The following is a 17,906-nucleotide window of genomic DNA, read 5'->3' on the forward strand; positions in this document are numbered from 1 at the left end:
AAAAATACCATGAGCTTTTCGAAAAAGGCACTATATGTTTTTAGCATATTTATTGACTATTTTATCATCTGAAATATCTGCAACTCCATCCAAATGATGTCACGTTTCCCAGAGACTATCACTATCAACATTGTTGAATTTTCACAGGGCAGTCAGTGAAAAGCTGACAAGATGTCAAGGTCTCTGGCCTTTGTTTTATTCAAGTATTAATCTTAGTGAGGAATTCTTTTGTAAAAAGGCAGCCAATCTTGCAATGCAATCCCAATGACCAGCAAAAAATGGTGACTCACTCCTCCCGTAATCAACTTAGAGAAGAACAAACAAGTGAACATTTAGAGTGAAACAGGGGGAAACAAACTTGAGAACCACCTCCACTTACATACTTTGCTTTTAAAGTTCTCAAGTTTTTTGATACAGAAATATATACAAGATAATTAATACAGTGAAAGAATCAAGTTGCAAAAAAGTTTGTATAATCCGATACCTATATATGAAAGTTAAAAAGAATCTTGACATATAAGCATTTGAAATTTCTTAGAAAATAAACTACTAATCCTTTTGAAAAATAGAAAAATTTTCCTCTCATACTTTCAACTTTATATCTTTAGGTACTATTTAATGTTTTCGCCACAAAGATGTGACTTTGAAAATAAACATTTCTTCATTCATTTGGGAAATTTTATTTAGTACCTATTATGGCACAGAACTGTTCTAGGGGCAGTGAATAAATCACAGGAAATCTATACCTCAAAGGATATACCTGATATCCTAAAGGAAGGAAATAAACTATTCAAAAGTAGAAAACAGGAAAAATCAAGCTGGTTAGGAGGGTTCAGGAGTGTGGCGATTGCTGCTTCAAATGTGTCAAGTCCAAAGACCCATGTGCGATGACATTCAATCGGAGACCTGGAGAAGAGGAAGTGAGCTATGCCAGGATCGAAAGGAAAAGCGTTCCCAGTTAAGGCAAGAGCAAGTGCAAAGGTCCTGAGGCAGCAGTGTGCTGAGACTATTCAAGGAACAGCCAAGGAGCAAGTAGCTGGAGCTCAATGAGGAAGGAGAAAGAGTAGCAGGGATCAGATAATGGCAGGTCTTATAGGCCAATGTAAGGACATTGGCTTTTACTTTGGGTGAGATGGAAAGACAGTGGAGATCAAGGCAAAGGGATGACAGGACCTGACTTATATTCCAGTGTCTGAATTGAGAGGCAATGGCAGAAGCAGAAAACCAGATAAAAGACTATTGCAGTCATCCAGCCTAGACATTATGGTGGCCTGGACTAACATGATAACAGCAAAGGGGAGAAAAGTGGTCACATCCTAAGTGAGTTCTGAAAGTGGTGGTGACCAAACTTGATGATAGATTGGATAATAAAGTGAGAGAAAGAAAGGCATTTAGGATACTCCAAGGATTTTGGTTTGAGCAACTGAAGGATGGAATTGCCATTTGCAAAGCCGGAGAAGAGGGCAGTTTTGTGGGCGGACAATCAACCATAAGTGTGAATTCCCAGTAAGCATCCAAGAAAACATGTCACATAGGCAAGTGAATGTATGTGTCTGGAGTTCAAGGGAGAAGCCCTGTCAGGGTGCAGAGATTGGAGAGTCCACATCTAGATGATATTTAAAGCCATGTGAGATCACCTGAGGAGTGAGTGATGGAGAAGAGCCTTGGTGCATTCAGTGATTAGGGGTCAAGAAGATGAAGAGGAACCAGTAGGAGACGGTATGAAGAAACAGAACAAGAGGAACTAGGTGAATGTTGTGTCCTGGAAGCCACATGAAGAAAGTGTATCAAAAAGGAGACAGCGATCACCTATGCAAATGCTGCTGACTAGTCAAGGAAGGTCAGAACTAGAAATGACCATTGGATTTAGCAACATGAGGATCTGGGTGACTGCCCTACTGGGGGAAGAAAGTGTGATGGGCAGAATAATGGTCCCCCAAAGATATCCACATCCCAATCCCTTTACACAGCTAAAGGGACTTTGCAGATGTAATTAATGTGAAAGGCCTTGAGATGGGGAGATTATCCCGGATTACACAGTGAACCCCATCTAATCTCATGAGTCCTTAAAAGGGAAAGAGGGAGGCAGAAGACTGGGTCAGAGACATGAGACGGGAAAAGGAAAAGAGACTGGAAGCATGAAGGAGTCTCAACCCATGGTTGTGGCTGTGAAGATGAAGGAAGGGGCCACAAGCCAAGGAATACAGCAGCCTCCAGACTCTGGGAACAGCCCTCAGCTGACAGTCTGCAGGGAAGTGGGGACATAGGTCCTGCAGCCACAAGAAAAAGAATTCTGCCAACAAACTAAAAAACAAAAAGCAGATTCTCCCCTAGAGACTCCAGGAGGGACCACAGTCCTGCTGACACCTGATGTTAGTCCAACAAGGTGTGCGTCACATTTCTGACGTACACAGCTGTGAAATAATTTGTGCTGTTTAAGCTTCTAAACGTGTGGTCATTTGTTATGAAAGCAACAGAAAACCTGTTCATAGAACCTGAATGGCGTGAATTCAAGGTAAAATAGACAGAAAAAACTGTGATTTTGAGGCGTTTTGATGGGAGTACAGAAATGGGAGGGAAACTAGAGGATTCACGGTAGGATTTCCTTTCTGGAAGCCATTATAGCACATCGTACGTTGATGAGAATGATCCAGCGGAAAGTGAAAATTGATGATGCTCCCAGAGACAAAATAACTGTTTCAGTGGAAGGTGTTGGCTTTGGATGGCAGCACAAACTCCACCCCTAAAACCAGGAGAGAAAGTGGACAGCATAAGGATAGGGGCTTGGTTGGCAGACATGATGGTGGGGAATGAGTGCAGGTCCTCTCCTGTGGTAGCATCTATCTTCTCAGTAAAACAGGAAACGGGGCCTTCGGTCGAGAGAGGAATGGAGGGGGATGCTTGAGGTCTGGAAGGAGAGAAGGTGTGAAATAGCTGTTACAAGTGTTTCAAGGAATTCTCCACATTTTGTCATTATTCACCTCTGCGCTTCAAAACAAAGAGAACAACTCCAAAAAGACATCCAAAAGCATCCAGTAGAAACCATCTTTTGTAGAAAACAAACATATGGTTACCAGGGGATATGGGGGAGAGGGATAAATTGGGAGATTGGGACTGATATACACATACTACTATTGACATATATAAAATAGATAACTAATAAGAACCTAGTGTGTAGCACAGGGAAGTCTACTCAGTACTCTGTAATGGCCTATATGGAAAAGAATCTAAAAAAAGAGTGGATATATGTATATGTACAACTAATTCACTTTGCTGTACACCTGGAACTTACGTCTGTAAATCAACTAAACTCCAATAAAACTTTTAAAAAAAAGAAATCATCTTTAATGAGACATAAGAAGGAATATGGAGTGTATGAAGACAATGAAAATGTGAGGAGAAAAGGACAGTAAAATCTTCTGCTACTCCTCAATCCTCAGGTAAAAGTGAGCATTTCATTCAGTATCACAACTGAGCAGAGGGAAAAATCTCACAGACAGGGCTATTACGTCAAACTTTTATACTTTGTCGGATAATATTTTCAATCTAGTAGCCCAGGGGTTCATCCTGTGAAAATGATTGATATTCAGCTTTAGCTTCTCCTTAGGCCCAATGTTGATTTTAACACTCAGCCATTTTGTCCAACATAAGTATTCAAAGCATCCCTGAACAGCACATATACAATTAGCTGATGCCACAAAGCTCAAATTAAACTAAGTGAATTACAGGCTATTAGCCATGGAGGAAGGACCCCTGGAGATAACCTAGTACATCTTACAGATGAGGAAACTGAGTCCAGGGAAACTGCATGGCGGCTCTGGCTAACACGGTAAATAACAGGCAGAGGGCAGGACAGGTCAATGTCCTCTCCATCACGATTCACCAGTGTTCATACTCAATTTCTTTCCTGCTAAAAAACCACCTTATTGCCTCTGTAATGACAATAAGTGCCACAGTCCCCTAAAGCAGCCCTCAAAGCCCATGGTGATTTGCACCTATTGATACATAGCGATTAATTCGCTTTTTTCCCATTTGATGTCCACAGAGGTCATTTAAACTTAGATTCTATAAGACTGAAGGCAAAGGAAGCAAAGTCTGTTTTAGTCACAAACCTACTAAATCCCATGTGAAGACGTGTGTAAAGCTAAACACACCGAATTTCGAAGACTTTAATATAAAAGAGCCTGTAAACCCTAAAGAGACCATCAGCCAAAATCCCTTGAGCACCTGGAGAGAATGAGAAGGTTGGGGGTGGAGGAGGGAGAAGTTGAGGATTCACAGAACCCTTCCATCACCTGTCTGTGAGGGGAGTTATAACGAGCCTGTCAGTGCAGCCAACAAACTCATTCTGGTATATGAACGGCACATCTGTGATGTGAATCATCATCTTGTCGGAATCTTCGTTAAAATAAAATCTGCACTGTTTCAGCCACTCAAAGTCTGTAGGGCTCTTGATATGCATGTGACACTGAAATGCAAAAGGTATGTGTTAAAACTGAGATGAGAACCGCTTATTAACTATACGCATTAGCATTCAGGTAGATCATAATGTGAAGTTAATGGAACGCAGAGAGCCCAGCTACTTGGGAGATGTCAACTACATCACCATCCAACCCATTCATTTATTGCTCAGCAAAAAAAGATACTTTCAACGATATGAGAAAAGGAGAAGTCAAGAGAAACTAATTGTGGCCCTCAATTTAAATAACGTGATCTATTTTAAGAGGAAGGTATTCATTTCTTAAATTTCACCCTTAAATGTCCAATACCACAGTCCTAACCATGAAATACAACCTATGAAAAAACACATTTGGCTTACAAAGATACAGCTGAACAATCTCATTAGGAAAAAAAGTCACCTCTTATGATTATGATAAAGTACATTCTTGGGTTTTTTTTTTTTCATCCGTTAATTACCCTTCCTAGGATTTGCAGGGGGCCAAAATTTCTAACATCTAAATGGCAGGTTATTGCCCAGCAATGCTTTTTTCTGAATATTTTTAACCAAAATTTTAAGCCACTTTAATCATTTTTCTTTGACAAATAAGAAATCTAAAACTACCTACCCTGAGCCCTTTATTTCTCATTGAGGCAAACAGTGTGATTAACTATTAAGAGAGGAGATTAGCACATAACAGCTTGAATGCATTGCCTTTACTTCCATTACATCAGAACCAATCTTTCATAATCTTTTTTAAATAACGGGGTGAGACACGATCCAGAAAATTATTATGAAAATAAGAGCTTCATGCCTGTTATCTAATGTTGTATTTTATAGTAGAGGACAAATATCATTTCTTTTCCCATTTCTTATTTTCTATAGCTACGAAACACTCTTTTCCATCCCTGTTCTTTCTTTTTTTTTGTGGTACGCGGGCCTCTCACTGTTGTGGCCTCTCCCGTTGCGGAGCACAGGCTCCGGACACACAGGCTCAGCGGCCATGGTTCACGGGCCCAGCCGCTCCGCGGCATGTGGGATCTTCCCGGACCGGGGCACGAACCCGTGTCCCCTGCATCGGCAGGCGGACTCTCAACCACTGCGCCACCAGGGAAGCCCCCTGTTCTTTCTTTAAAGGCAAAATCCGCATGTCTCCTAAATGTCACAAACTATATTAGGAAAGACCATTTGCAATCAATGACATAAAATGTAGCATAACTTGTTAAAGCTGTGATTTATGAAGCGCCTTAAAGGAGCTACTAAGCAGTTCTACTAGCAATATCACTTATTATTTCTATAGCAAGAAACTGGTCATCTTCAATCTAATAATCAAAAGGAGCGCAAGACAAATAAAAGCTTTTCAGGACGCTACATGACATTTCAGCATTAAAAATGATCACATAAAGAATTTTAAAATAAAGTCTAATTGCCTCCATAACACCTTAGCCGAGATCATTGGGAAAGAGCTGAAATTTCAGCTAAAGACTGAAAAGAAAGTCTGACAAACAATCTCTCATCGTGAAGATGCTTCTTTGCCTGAATTTTACCTTTTCTTTGAATTCATTCAAACTATTCCCAGTGGGTAAACAAAGATAGTTTCTAGTATTTGCTTTTCTGTATATGCCACAGCATCTGTAAAGCATTTACCAGGTCATCAAAGATATCTCTTTGGTGCACATGAATAGTAATCAAAGTCTCATATTTAACTCGTTCCACGGAACTCAGATCCTTGGTTGTCATGTCTATCAATGTGTTCAGTAGCTCCAGGAAAGACTGATTGGTTTTCTGCATGATTTTTTTATCAGACTTGGCATTTCTAAGAGCCTCTTCTGAATCCCGTGTCCATATCATTTGAATTCCTAATAATCCAACCTTATGGAAATAAAAAAGGCTTTATGAGTGCGTATGGCATATGAATATATTTAAATAGAAATCACAATATAGTAAACAGCTGTGATTATTATGCAAATGTCAGGCCATCCTTGATTACATCAACTTGATGGGTTGTTTCAAAAGCTATGGAGGCTCTATTCATATTGTTTACCTGACAATTAAGTATATACAGCCTCATGACATGTCTACAGTTTTATTCTTCTCATTCTAAGTCATATTTCTCCCTAGATAGATTTTAAGTTACTGGTACGGAAAGAATACGTCTTAAACCTACTTTCCCCAAACTAACACTATGTGTCTACACATAGTAGACACAAAATCTCTATTGATCACATGACTAAGAAAACATCATTTTCTGTATTTTATTGCTGAAACATATTTCTCATTTTTCTGGTAAAACACACTCAGTACATTTTATGATTTATGTACTGAAGAGATTCAGTAGGAAAAAAATATTTTAAGTTAAAGAAAACATATCAAATATCTCAGCACAAATATGTGTATATTTATAAATATATATGTATAGATACAGATACATAACACCAAGTAATCTGTAGTTGAAATCTTTAAGCTTTTCTATATTTAACAAATCCTAATGAAAATCTTAATATTGGTCTAGAGTTAAACTATAGGCAGTTGTGTAGTTTACAATAGACAATATCTGAGATCTAAAATGACTATTCTATAAAAATTACTTTCCAATTTCAATACACTGACCTGAGCAGGGAAGGAAGAAAGAAATTCAATCACTTGGAAACCTGTTTCTTGAATATTTGCAGCTGCCTGGCGAATCACAAGATGTAATGAGGCCTGAGACTCCTCCAAGAGAGAATTAAGCCAAACTTCCACATTGCCCTCTGCCATCACGGGTTTATCCAATTCAATCGTCTCACCCTCTCGAGAGGAAACTGACAGAATGCGATCATAGATCTGTGTTAGAAGCCCAAAAAGAAGCTATATTTACACAAAGAATGAATTCCTCCATTGCCCTCTTGTCAATGTTATCCTTCCTGTAGAAAGTTAAGCCACATTTTACAAAATAAAACGCAAAGTATGGTACAAAATCAATTCCAAAACAAATTTTTAAAAAGCTATCCATGAAATCAAAAAGGGAATACTAAATCAATTTCGAATAGTCTATACCAGAGAGGGAAAACTTGTTTTCTAAGAGAAATGTTCAATACAAATCTAATAATCACAAAAAACCTCTAAAGTTTCCCAAGATGAAATAGGACTCTCTAAGACCCTGTCATCCACACCACGAGATTATCAAGCTGACATTAGCAATGACCTGGTCAAAATGATCAATGCAAACGTCTCACAAGGCAATTCCAATTCTATACTAAACATTGTGCTCTTTACAGGAGCTGTTGGTTGCACATAATATATTCTCATGCAAACCCAGCTCCTAGTCTGGTCATTTCACTTCAATTTCCATGCAGTATGGCATAATGAGAATATGTGGAGTATTTGGAATTCTAAAATATGGTTCAAATGGTGCTGTGCTATTCACTGACCTTCCAATATTGGAAGACACATCTCGGAGACTAAATTTCTTGCTTCTATTTAGTCATTAAAAATCATGCCTGTCCTACTTCCCAACTCACCTTACAGGACACTCATGCCAGTTATGCAAAATACAGTTGGCCCTCCATATCCATGGTTTCTGAATCCACAAACTCAACCAACCTCTGATCAATATTTGAAAAAAAAATTCCAGAAAGTTCCAAAAAGCAAAACTTGAATTTGCCACATGCTGGCAACTATTTACATAACCTTTACATTGTATTGTATTATAAGTAATCTAGAAACCATGTGTAGGTATATCCAAATATTACAGTATTTTATGTGAGACTTAGGCCTCCACAGATTTTGGTATCTGCTGGGGTCCTGGAACCAATCCTCCCCACAGACACCAAGGAACAACTGTGATGCAAAGTATAAAGTAAATGCAAATGTTTGTTGTTGTTTTGTTCTCTAGTAAGTGGAATATTGTTCCCTTGGGCCCAGATTTAGTCTGTATTAATGAAATCCTCCTTAGTTGTCCACAGAAGTGATCTACCAAGAAGCTAATGAGCCTTAAGTTTCAGGGTCCCTCACTTGCACAGACTCTTCTAGGTCCTGAATATAAATTTGTATTTATAATTTTATAAGATTTAGGACCCACAAAACCAGGATCTGCCCCTGGCTGTAGAAACCTTATGGTAGGAACAGCAACAAGAAAAAAAAAAAAAAAGCAATGCTATTTATTTTTAAGAAGTAATTGCTAGGAACAGAGGCTGAAAATGAGGAAGTTTCAATTATCTTCAATGTACAATCAAACAATGAGAAGCTTCACTCTAGGACCATGAAGTCCTGGTGCTAAAGCAGAAGGATTTGAGGAAAACATCAAGAAGAACTTCCTCGGTAATTCAATGCCCTCTTTCAACCCACGCATCCAGTAGATCTACAAGAAAGATCAATTTTTAAACCATTCAATCCATACGGTCTTCTCTTTCTCTCCACCCACCCCCTTTGTTGTAGCAACTCGGCCTTTTCCATCCTGACTTTGCAATCACTTTTGAAATTGGTTTCCTTGCCCCCTTCCATTCTGCCTCCTACTCTGAGCCAGAGGCTCTTTCTGAAACACAAATCAGGTCACTGCTCTGCTGAAAACCTCCCACACCTTTTGTCACGTTCATGATGAAGTACATTCCATAGTGTGATGGCTTGACCTTCTGGAATATGGTCCATGCCTCCTTCTCCCTCTTTTCCCTTTGCTCATCACCCCATTTGTGGGTTAAACTGTCTCCTCCAAAAATATATATGGAAGCCCCGACCCCTAGTACCTGTGAGTGGGACCTGATTTGGAAATGGGGTGTTTGAAGGTGCAATCAAGTTAAGATGAGGTCATCTTGGATGCTGGTGGACCCGAATACAATGACCTTAGAAGAAGAAGGAAATTTAGACACAGACACACAAGGAGAATGTCAAGTGAAGACAAAGGTGGAGGTCAAATTGATGTGTCTGCAAGAAAAGGAACACCAAGGATTGCTGACCACCACTGGGAACTAGGAGACAGGCACTAAACAGACTCTCCTGCAGAGCCTCCGGTCGGAACCAACCCTGCCAACACCTTAGTCTGGAAGTCTAGCCTCTGGAACTGTGAGAGAATAATTTTCTGTTGTTTTAATCCATGGAAGCCCTAGGAAAGTAATACACTCCCTCACATACCCACACTTCTGACATCCTAGACTGCCCACACCTCCGGGCCATTGCACTTGCCCTTCCTCTGGCCAGACTGTGCGTCCCTTCCCCACTTGCCTGGTTATGTTCCACTCACCTTCAAAAACTCAGTTCAAACACCACATTGTCCCACAGGAAGCTTTCTCTTACACCCCTTACACACAGGTTAGGGCTCCCTGGTGGGCATCTCCATGCTCCTTGTGCATCACACAAACACAGCAAGTCAAAAATATCGATGGTTTAATTGCCAAATTTCTCTTGAATGTTGTACTGCATAAAAACAACTGCAGTATGGATTGCGATATATTCTTCCTTGGAACCCCAGGACTGGCATCATGCCTGGCACACAGCGAGGGGCTTGAACGTAAATGACTGGCTTTTAATGGCCACGAGCTGCACTCTGTAGACCCCACCAGAGCACGAGAACCCTGAGGACGGTAATATTCCCATTGTTAAGCACAACATCTAGTCCGTGGTATTTGCTCAACAGATGCAAGTTGCATTCTGGGATGAATGGATAAATGATACTAAGGTTTGTATGAAACACCATAAGGGAGCTGAATACGTTATCCAACTGGAAGGGTCACTTTTTTAGGGAATTGGGGGTAAAGGGGTAGATGAGACAATATCTTCTGGCAGCTAAGCAAATGTATAGTCTTCCTCATGTTGGATAACTTCTTTTGGGTCCCATACAACTCCACGATTCTAGAAATTGTTGGGAGTGTTTGAAAACAAAAAAGGAAAGAAAAGGTTTTCAATGGAGTATGATGAAAACCATGGAGGACCGTCACGCCAAAAACATCTGAAGCCTGATTAGAACAAGTCACTGTGGAATTCTGTTCAGTCAAGGCACTATCTGATGAGCAATCTGTTCCTTTTTTTTGTTGAATTTCTAAACAGTTAACTTGGCATGTGAAGCTATGAATGCTACATATGAAGCATTCCTAATCACATTTAAACTATCTGTTATTCAAATCTACACTTTGGATATTAAGAAGTCACATAGCTCTGAAGGCAAATTGGGCCCAAAAGTATCTTTTTAGTCACTGGGTGATATTTAACGGACAGGGAAGTAAATCTTTGTAAACACTATTGGAGAGCAATTTGATAAAGACAGTTGAGATTCTAAGATACGTAAATTGCTGGCCAGCAATTAGAATTAGGCAAACCTTTTCATGGAACTTGACCGTTTTGATGTTGTCAAACACACTGAGCAAATGGGCTTGTATAGCGTGTGTGTCTGATGCCTGCCCCAGAATCTCCAGAAGAGCGGGGTCTGAGACGAAGAAGAACCGAGGAAAGCAAAGCCGTTTTTTCTCCAAGTACCTAAGTGGGGAGGAAAAGATAAACCTCATAAGCACACAAAACAGGTCTTTCTAGGACTAAATTAATCTGGATGGGAAAAAGGGAAAAGACTTTGAGAGAATCTAGTTTTCCCACACTGTTCAATGTTTTTGTTTTGTTCTGTGTTTTTGTTTTTTTCATTACTAATTTTGCCAAGTGGGAGTCCATATTCTGATTGGGAAACTATTTTTTTCCAGAATTAATAGAATTTCCTCATTTTTCACAAGTATAATGTACACATTTGACTTAGCCTGGAAATATTTGTACTTTCTTTGTAGAAGACAGGAAGATTTACACACAGGGAGTCTTTCGGTTTTGTGTTTGTTTTATTTTATTTGAAAGCACAGTGCTATGTCAGCTAAAGGCTGACAATTCCCATTCTTAGGATTGTATCTTAAAAGAATCCAATGAATCTATCACTGAAGCAGAAACAAAATCCAGCTGCATGGAAGGAAGGGTCTTGACACTGTTCTCTGCCTCGAGGAGTTACAGAAACCCAGTGAATGTTCGTTCTACCTGTCATCACCCTACTTCTGCTGCACTTCTGTTTCCCTATTTAACATATTTCTACTTAGTGATTTTATCGTGATTAGCCAAAGGGCAAGAAGATTATTTATTACTCTTGGAGTTCCTCCAGCCTCCATCTATGTAAGTGTGGGTGTGGGTGTGGGTGTGTCAGTGTATATTGCTAGGCATTAGATTAGGCTCTCGTTTTTGTATAATCTTGGCTGCTTGTGTACACTACGCACTGTTCATATTGTTCTTGGTTGAGTATAATGAAATATTTTGCTTCTTCAGATGTTTATCCAAGAAGGAGATCAGAAAAACAGGTATATTAATCTTAAAAACAAGGACTGCATCAGAATATTTACAAGCTCTTGTCCCAATGATGGAAGAAGCCATAAAGCCTATAATTTAAACATCAGAGAAAATCTAGTAACTGCCTGGAGAGACGATAAGGCTCCAAACTATCGGTTTTATCTAAGCCACCACGTTAGACATGAATTGAGTCTAAGCAAAAGAACACCCATTTGGCTAATCCTGTCTCGCGTCTCTGGTCCCTTTCATCTCTAGGATGCTTAGAGTGAACTTACCCAGTAAGGGATTTCTGGCAGATTTCCAACTGGTCCAGCAAGTGTGGTAACAGCTGCCCCATGGTCTCATCTCCAACACAACACTGAACCACACTGGGCATCTCATGTGCCCGAGTCATGACCTTCACCCAGGATTTATCTATGTTGGAAAAGCGCTTGGCCTCCTATGAGCACAAGGCAACAAAGCACACTTGGACACGTCTGTGATCCCAAGGACAGAGTGTCTCACATACCTCCCGCTGAGGTCAGACTTGTAACCGTTCTGGATACCCTGTGCATACATGAAATATCACACATGTTCTATTTCAATTTTCCCTGGGTCTTCTGCACCAGAGCACCCCCTTTCTTAAATAAGAATCTTTAGCTCAACCCTGGGACCTACATTATGTTAACTAAAAGCAGGAAGCAGGTATAAAAATAATAATACAAATTGGGAGATTGGGATTGACATATACACCCTACTGTATATAATAGATAACTAATAAGAACCTACTGTATAGCACAGGGAATTCTACTCAGTACCCTGTAATGGCCTATATGGGAAAAGAATCTAAAAACAGAGTGGATATATGTATATGTATAATTGATTGACTTTGCTGTACACCTGAAACTAACATAACATTGTAAATCAACTATAGTCCAATAAATATTAAAAATAATAATAATATTTAATATAAATAATAATACAACACAAGATAATTTGGGAGAAAAGCACCCTCCCAACTGTTTTCAATTACCTCCAAATTAAGTGAATCTTATGTTTTTCAAGTTTTCTACACCGAGCATTATTTGTGTATTTAGAAAACAAACATTTAAAAATAAGATACAGGGCTTCCCTGGTGGCGCAGTGGTTGAGAGTCCGCCTGCCGATGCGGGGGACGCGTGTTCGTGCCCCGGTCCGGGAGGATCCCACGTGCCGCGGAGCGGCTGGGCCCGTGAGCCATGGCCGCTGAGCCTGCGCGTCCGGAGCCTGTGCTCCGCAACGGGAGAGGCCACAGCAGTGAGAGGCCCGCGTACCGCAAAAAAAAATAAAAATAAGATACAAAATTAATTATAGTGTGACCCTAATATTCTGAAATTTTTAATAGCTTTTTTTTTTTGCTGTACGCGGGCCTCTCACTGTTGTGGCCTCTCCCGTTGCGGAGCACAGGCTCCGGACGCGCAGGCTCAGCGGCCATGGCTCACGGGCCCAGCCGATCCGCGGCACGTGGGATCTTCCCGGACCGGGGCACGAACACGCGTCCCCCGCATCGGCAGGCGGACTCTCAACCACTGCGCCACCAGGGAAGCCCTTTAATAGCTTTTTTAGGAAAAATGGAAAATGCGCAGATTAATTTGAGAGAGTAGGAATAATTGTGATTTTTCTTCCTTAAAACTTTCTATATTTTACCAATGAGCACATACTATCAAGTATGAGAGCAAGAAACTCCACCTAACTCCTTCAATATTGCATGTGAAAGTTTCCATTAAGTCCAATTTGAGACTCTTCACCCATCAAGAAGAAAAACACGCCCAAATATAAAAGAAAAATAAATACCTAAAATTATAATGTATGGATACATTTCACTGGTAGCCAAAAAATAAATCAGCTAACGGGTCTGCCCTCTATAATTAAACTGAAAACTAACCAAAGAGAAAGCTAAGGAAACCTAAGCAAAGAGAACACTCAACACAATCATGCTTCTAAAACTCAAATGTATTGTTAACACGTTATAATTTAGCAAACAATTTAACGTAATTGGATAAGAATCCTTGAGTTTTTCCCTGCAGATTTCCACCCCATTTTACAGTACTGATATAATTGGGTATATTGTAGAGTGTAGGTTATTTTAAACTGTCAGTAGTAGAGAACAAATTATCCTACCACTGTCAAGATAACCACTCTGTAATTCTACACTGTTCCAAGTTCCACCTTCAAATTATCTGAAGAAGTATATCAATTATGCAGGCATTCATTCTTTGTTTTTTAACCCTCCATTTCCTATAAAACCTCACGGTTTTGAAGCATTCTTCCTCTCATTTTCACACCCCTCTTTTCCACAATTACCCTCTCTCTCTTTGAAGAACAGCTTGACAGCAACAACCAAAAGACTGGAGAAGGGGTGGCTCAATAGAGGTTGAAGTTTATTGCATTTTTAAGGGCATTCTGAGTTATTAGATAGCTCTCTAAGTTTAAAAACCGAATGAAATCATAAAGAAATTTCTAAGACCTTGGGAAGCTGCTTGGCAATGTCTCCTCCTACAAAGACGGCTTCTAAGTAAATCCACAAGTTTTGCACCATCATCCAATTCTCAATGATGTCTGCTGAGTTGGAAAGGTATTGCACCCACTTTTGAATCTGGCCTTTGAATGGCATATTGTACCTAAAACGAGAAATACATTCAGAATTTGTTTTTTTAGTGTTTTGTTTTTATTGTTGTTGTTTTCAAACTAAAGAGGTTTTTACAAAATCCTGATTTTCACCTGTTTCTTTACAACTTTGATTACGTTGCTGGCTTTTACAATGACGCTACCAAGTGATTCATTCATCACCATATACTGGGCATTGTTAAACTGACTTTTTCCCTTTTGACCCAGGGCATAGAGAAGTGGGAGATGTATCATCTAAGAAGCAGATCAAGCGTTAGACTTGACTCCACCCAGCTGCTGGAATAGTATCATTCTGGTCATTGTTGCTGTCGCCAAGGGAATAACATTCTCTCCACTGAGCTTCTGTGCCTATTCCGTGGAGTCTCTTGTTTTTCACGTAATGTGGAGCCATTACAGAGCCGTTGGCAGAGACCGAACAACAAATTCCGTTTTCAAATATGATACTGTCTGGACTCTCTCTTTAGCCTGCCCTCTTCTGAGCCTCCTTCCAACTTCCCATCCACTCCTGTCCACCCCACTCATGTCTGTGTGTACATGTATGCATGAGGCTTTCTGCGTGTACACACATAAAGCCTGAGAGCCACCTTTTCTTCCTCTCTCATAGTTAATCTATCTTCCCTTTTTCCTCGTGAGACAGAAACAGACAGTGGTCCCCCAGTATCTTTTTCTCCTTCTTCTTTAGATACAGAACCCCATTTCTACCTAGACTCATAGCTGCCCAGTTAAAGTACTGAGTTTCGCAGCCTCCTTTGCAGCAATGTGCAGTCCCGGGATTAAGCTCCACATCAATATTCCTCAACCACAGCTGCACATTCTAATCATCCGATAAATATTAAAAACTACCAATACCGTAAAACAAACAACAACAACAAAAAACCCTACCAATACCTGCCTGGATCCCACCCCTGGGAACTTTGATTCGATCAGTCTGGGATGTGGCCCAGGCTTTGGGATTTTTTAAAGTTCCTTAGGTGTGTCTAGTGTGTAGCCAAGTCTGAAAAACACTCTTCCGGATGGGAGGAGAGCAGCAGCATTGGATGTAAGGGGTAGAAGGAGGAGAAGGGCTCCCAAGAGCCATCAACCTTGGGACTTTTTTTACTTGAGAAAGACATAAACTTCAGTCTTGTTCAAGCAATGTTGTATGTGGTGCTTCTGTTATTTGTAGACAACCCTACTCCTAAACGATTGTCCTTTTGTTGTTTTTCCTCTTCTCCTTCTTCACCCTTTCTTGATGTCTCCAGTCCAACATAATACGGGCTTGAAGTCATCTCAAATATTAGTCATATTAGTGAATAAACTTTTAATTTCCATAGTCTTAAGTGTTAAGTAGATTGCTTTAATATTCTACACATCTTTCCGGGGTCTTTTGCTTGTTTATGCTTTTCACAAGAATACAGGTCCGTAGCAACAGAGATCTTTGTTTTATTCACCCTTCTAACCACAGCACCTAGAAGACCACATGGCACGTGGTCGGTATTCCGTAAATTTCTGTTGAATATGTGTTCCTCATACAACTCTGTGGGTTCAATGCCATTGGTAAGAAAAGTTTACCCATTCCTAACACAGATGATGTTTAGTTAATGTATATGTGTACTTCTTCTACCTCCATAGGGTATGTTATCTTCCATCTGTCCTTAATTCTGGTTGGGTGTGACCAGTAACCAAATTCATTAAAACTCACCAAATTCTAAGTAGTTCAGACTCAATGTTACCAATAGTCCGAAACTCTAAGACCTAATTTTATATTCTATATTACTCATTTCAAACACTTACACAATTACCATTTATTTGAGAAAATCCTGGTGAACAAAAAAATTATTTCAAAAAGCACCAGAGGAAGCACTGAACCAAAGAAATCTAAGTTTATGCGTCTCTGGCTTGCACGTCCAAAGCATGACAGCTCTGCTGCTACCATCAAATAGAAATGTTAGGCTGGTATCGGTCTGTGCTGCTTTACTGCTCTTTATGAATTAACTTCATTCTCTATCTTAATCTGTCATCTCATTAAAGTGTGTACACAACTAAGAGTTTCTAGTCCATAGGTGTTGACAGAAAGGTTTCTGAAGTAATTATTCTAAAATTCAGAATAATTTTCCTTCTGGAATCTAGAGCCTGTCGAGCTGTCAGCTGTGCAGTGAGGCTTGTCAGCAGCAAAGCTGAAATGTTCCACAAGATCCAAGTGGCTAATTACATGGTGCATGATTTTGTCCAACTGATGGTCTCAGACACATCCCCCAAATAGAGGATAATGAAATCAAAACAGTTTTATCCATGCCGTGCCAAAGGCTAAAATTAAAACAAGTACTTTTAATGTTGAATAGATTGTACGAGGGGTATTGTTGCATTTGTTTAATTAATTTCCCTTGAAGTGTTTGTTTTTATGGTTCTCAAACCTCAGGGGAAAGAAGGACGGTTTTCCTACCTGTTGCCCAGTAGGGAGCCCAGTAACATCAAGCTGTCCTCCATGTTGGAGATGATTTCCGAGGTACTGTCTCCTCTCAAGAGGAGCTCTCCACGGGTTTTAAAGTTGCCAAATGTGAATGTTCTGTTGTCCCATTCATTAATCACTTGCTTCAGCTTTTGTTCAATGTCCCTCTCTTTCACCGCACTGATACAGATGTCCTATTAAAAGTGCAAGCTCTCATTTTATCACATGAAAGTCACACATCCTTCTCAAATAGTCTTGGTTCAACAGAGGTCCTGTCTATACCCTTTCCTTTATATGTATCTATAAATACTTACATTTCCAGATCTAAACTGCAATATAATAAATGGTGTGTGTGTGTAGATATAATATAGATTTATCCTAATCTGTAAAATCTACCACCAAACTATTCCAGAAAGAAAGAAGACAGAAGAGATATACAGCAGTGGAAGATTTTCAGCCATGATAAAAAAGAAAATCCTGCCATTTGTGACAGCATGGAGGGACCTTGAGGATATTGGGTTAAGTGAGATAAGTCAGACAAAGACAAATATTATATGATAGCCCTTATATGTGGAATCTTAAAAAAAAAAAAAAAAACTTGAAAAAACAGAAAGTGGAATGGTAGTTACCAGGGGCTGGGGGTGGGGGAATGAGAGAGACGTTATATCTATTTACAGCTAATAGATAAATAAGTCCTAGAGATCTAAACCACAGTACAGTGATTATAGACAACAAAACTGTATGCTAAACATTAAATTTTCTAAAAGACTAGATCTCAATTGTTCCCACCACTAGAAGAAATGATAATTGAGGTGTTAGCTAACGCTACAATGGAGATTATATTGCAATATAAATGTATCAAATCACTATGTTGAACACCTTAAACTTACATCATGTTAAATGTCAATTATATCTCAATAAAAATTAGGATAAAAAAGATACGCAATAACCTTTTAAATTTTGCCACTTTCATCAAAGACTCAAAATTTAATGTGTCTCTGATTTAACTCTAAAGTCAAATCAATGCAGTACGAGAGGAGGGAGTAAACAGAAATCTGACTTCTTCCCAGCTCTCTGATCACCCTCCCTGTCTTCTCTGCAGTCTTATCTTGT

The 17,906-nt window shown here is 39.7% G+C and overlaps 1 protein-coding gene across 1 annotated transcript in view; it reads right to left on the reverse strand.

Annotated features, from left to right (window-relative positions):
* Positions 1 to 17,906, reverse strand: part of DNAH5 (dynein axonemal heavy chain 5) — a 200,866-nt gene that overhangs the window by 126,255 nt on the left and 56,705 nt on the right. Inside the window, exons 29-35 of the mRNA XM_065873626.1 lie at positions 16,788 to 16,987; positions 14,205 to 14,358; positions 11,995 to 12,158; positions 10,726 to 10,882; positions 7,049 to 7,261; positions 6,086 to 6,310; positions 4,296 to 4,468 (exon numbers count right to left, since the gene is read on the reverse strand). Coding sequence (XP_065729698.1) covers positions 4,296 to 4,468; positions 6,086 to 6,310; positions 7,049 to 7,261; positions 10,726 to 10,882; positions 11,995 to 12,158; positions 14,205 to 14,358; positions 16,788 to 16,987 — 1,286 coding nt within the window. The remainder of the gene's footprint in view (positions 1 to 4,295; positions 4,469 to 6,085; positions 6,311 to 7,048; positions 7,262 to 10,725; positions 10,883 to 11,994; positions 12,159 to 14,204; positions 14,359 to 16,787; positions 16,988 to 17,906) is intronic.

The sequence above is a fragment of the Phocoena phocoena genome, chromosome 3, assembly GCF_963924675.1.
Source record: "Phocoena phocoena chromosome 3, mPhoPho1.1, whole genome shotgun sequence".
Lineage (NCBI taxonomy): Eukaryota > Metazoa > Chordata > Mammalia > Artiodactyla > Phocoenidae > Phocoena > Phocoena phocoena.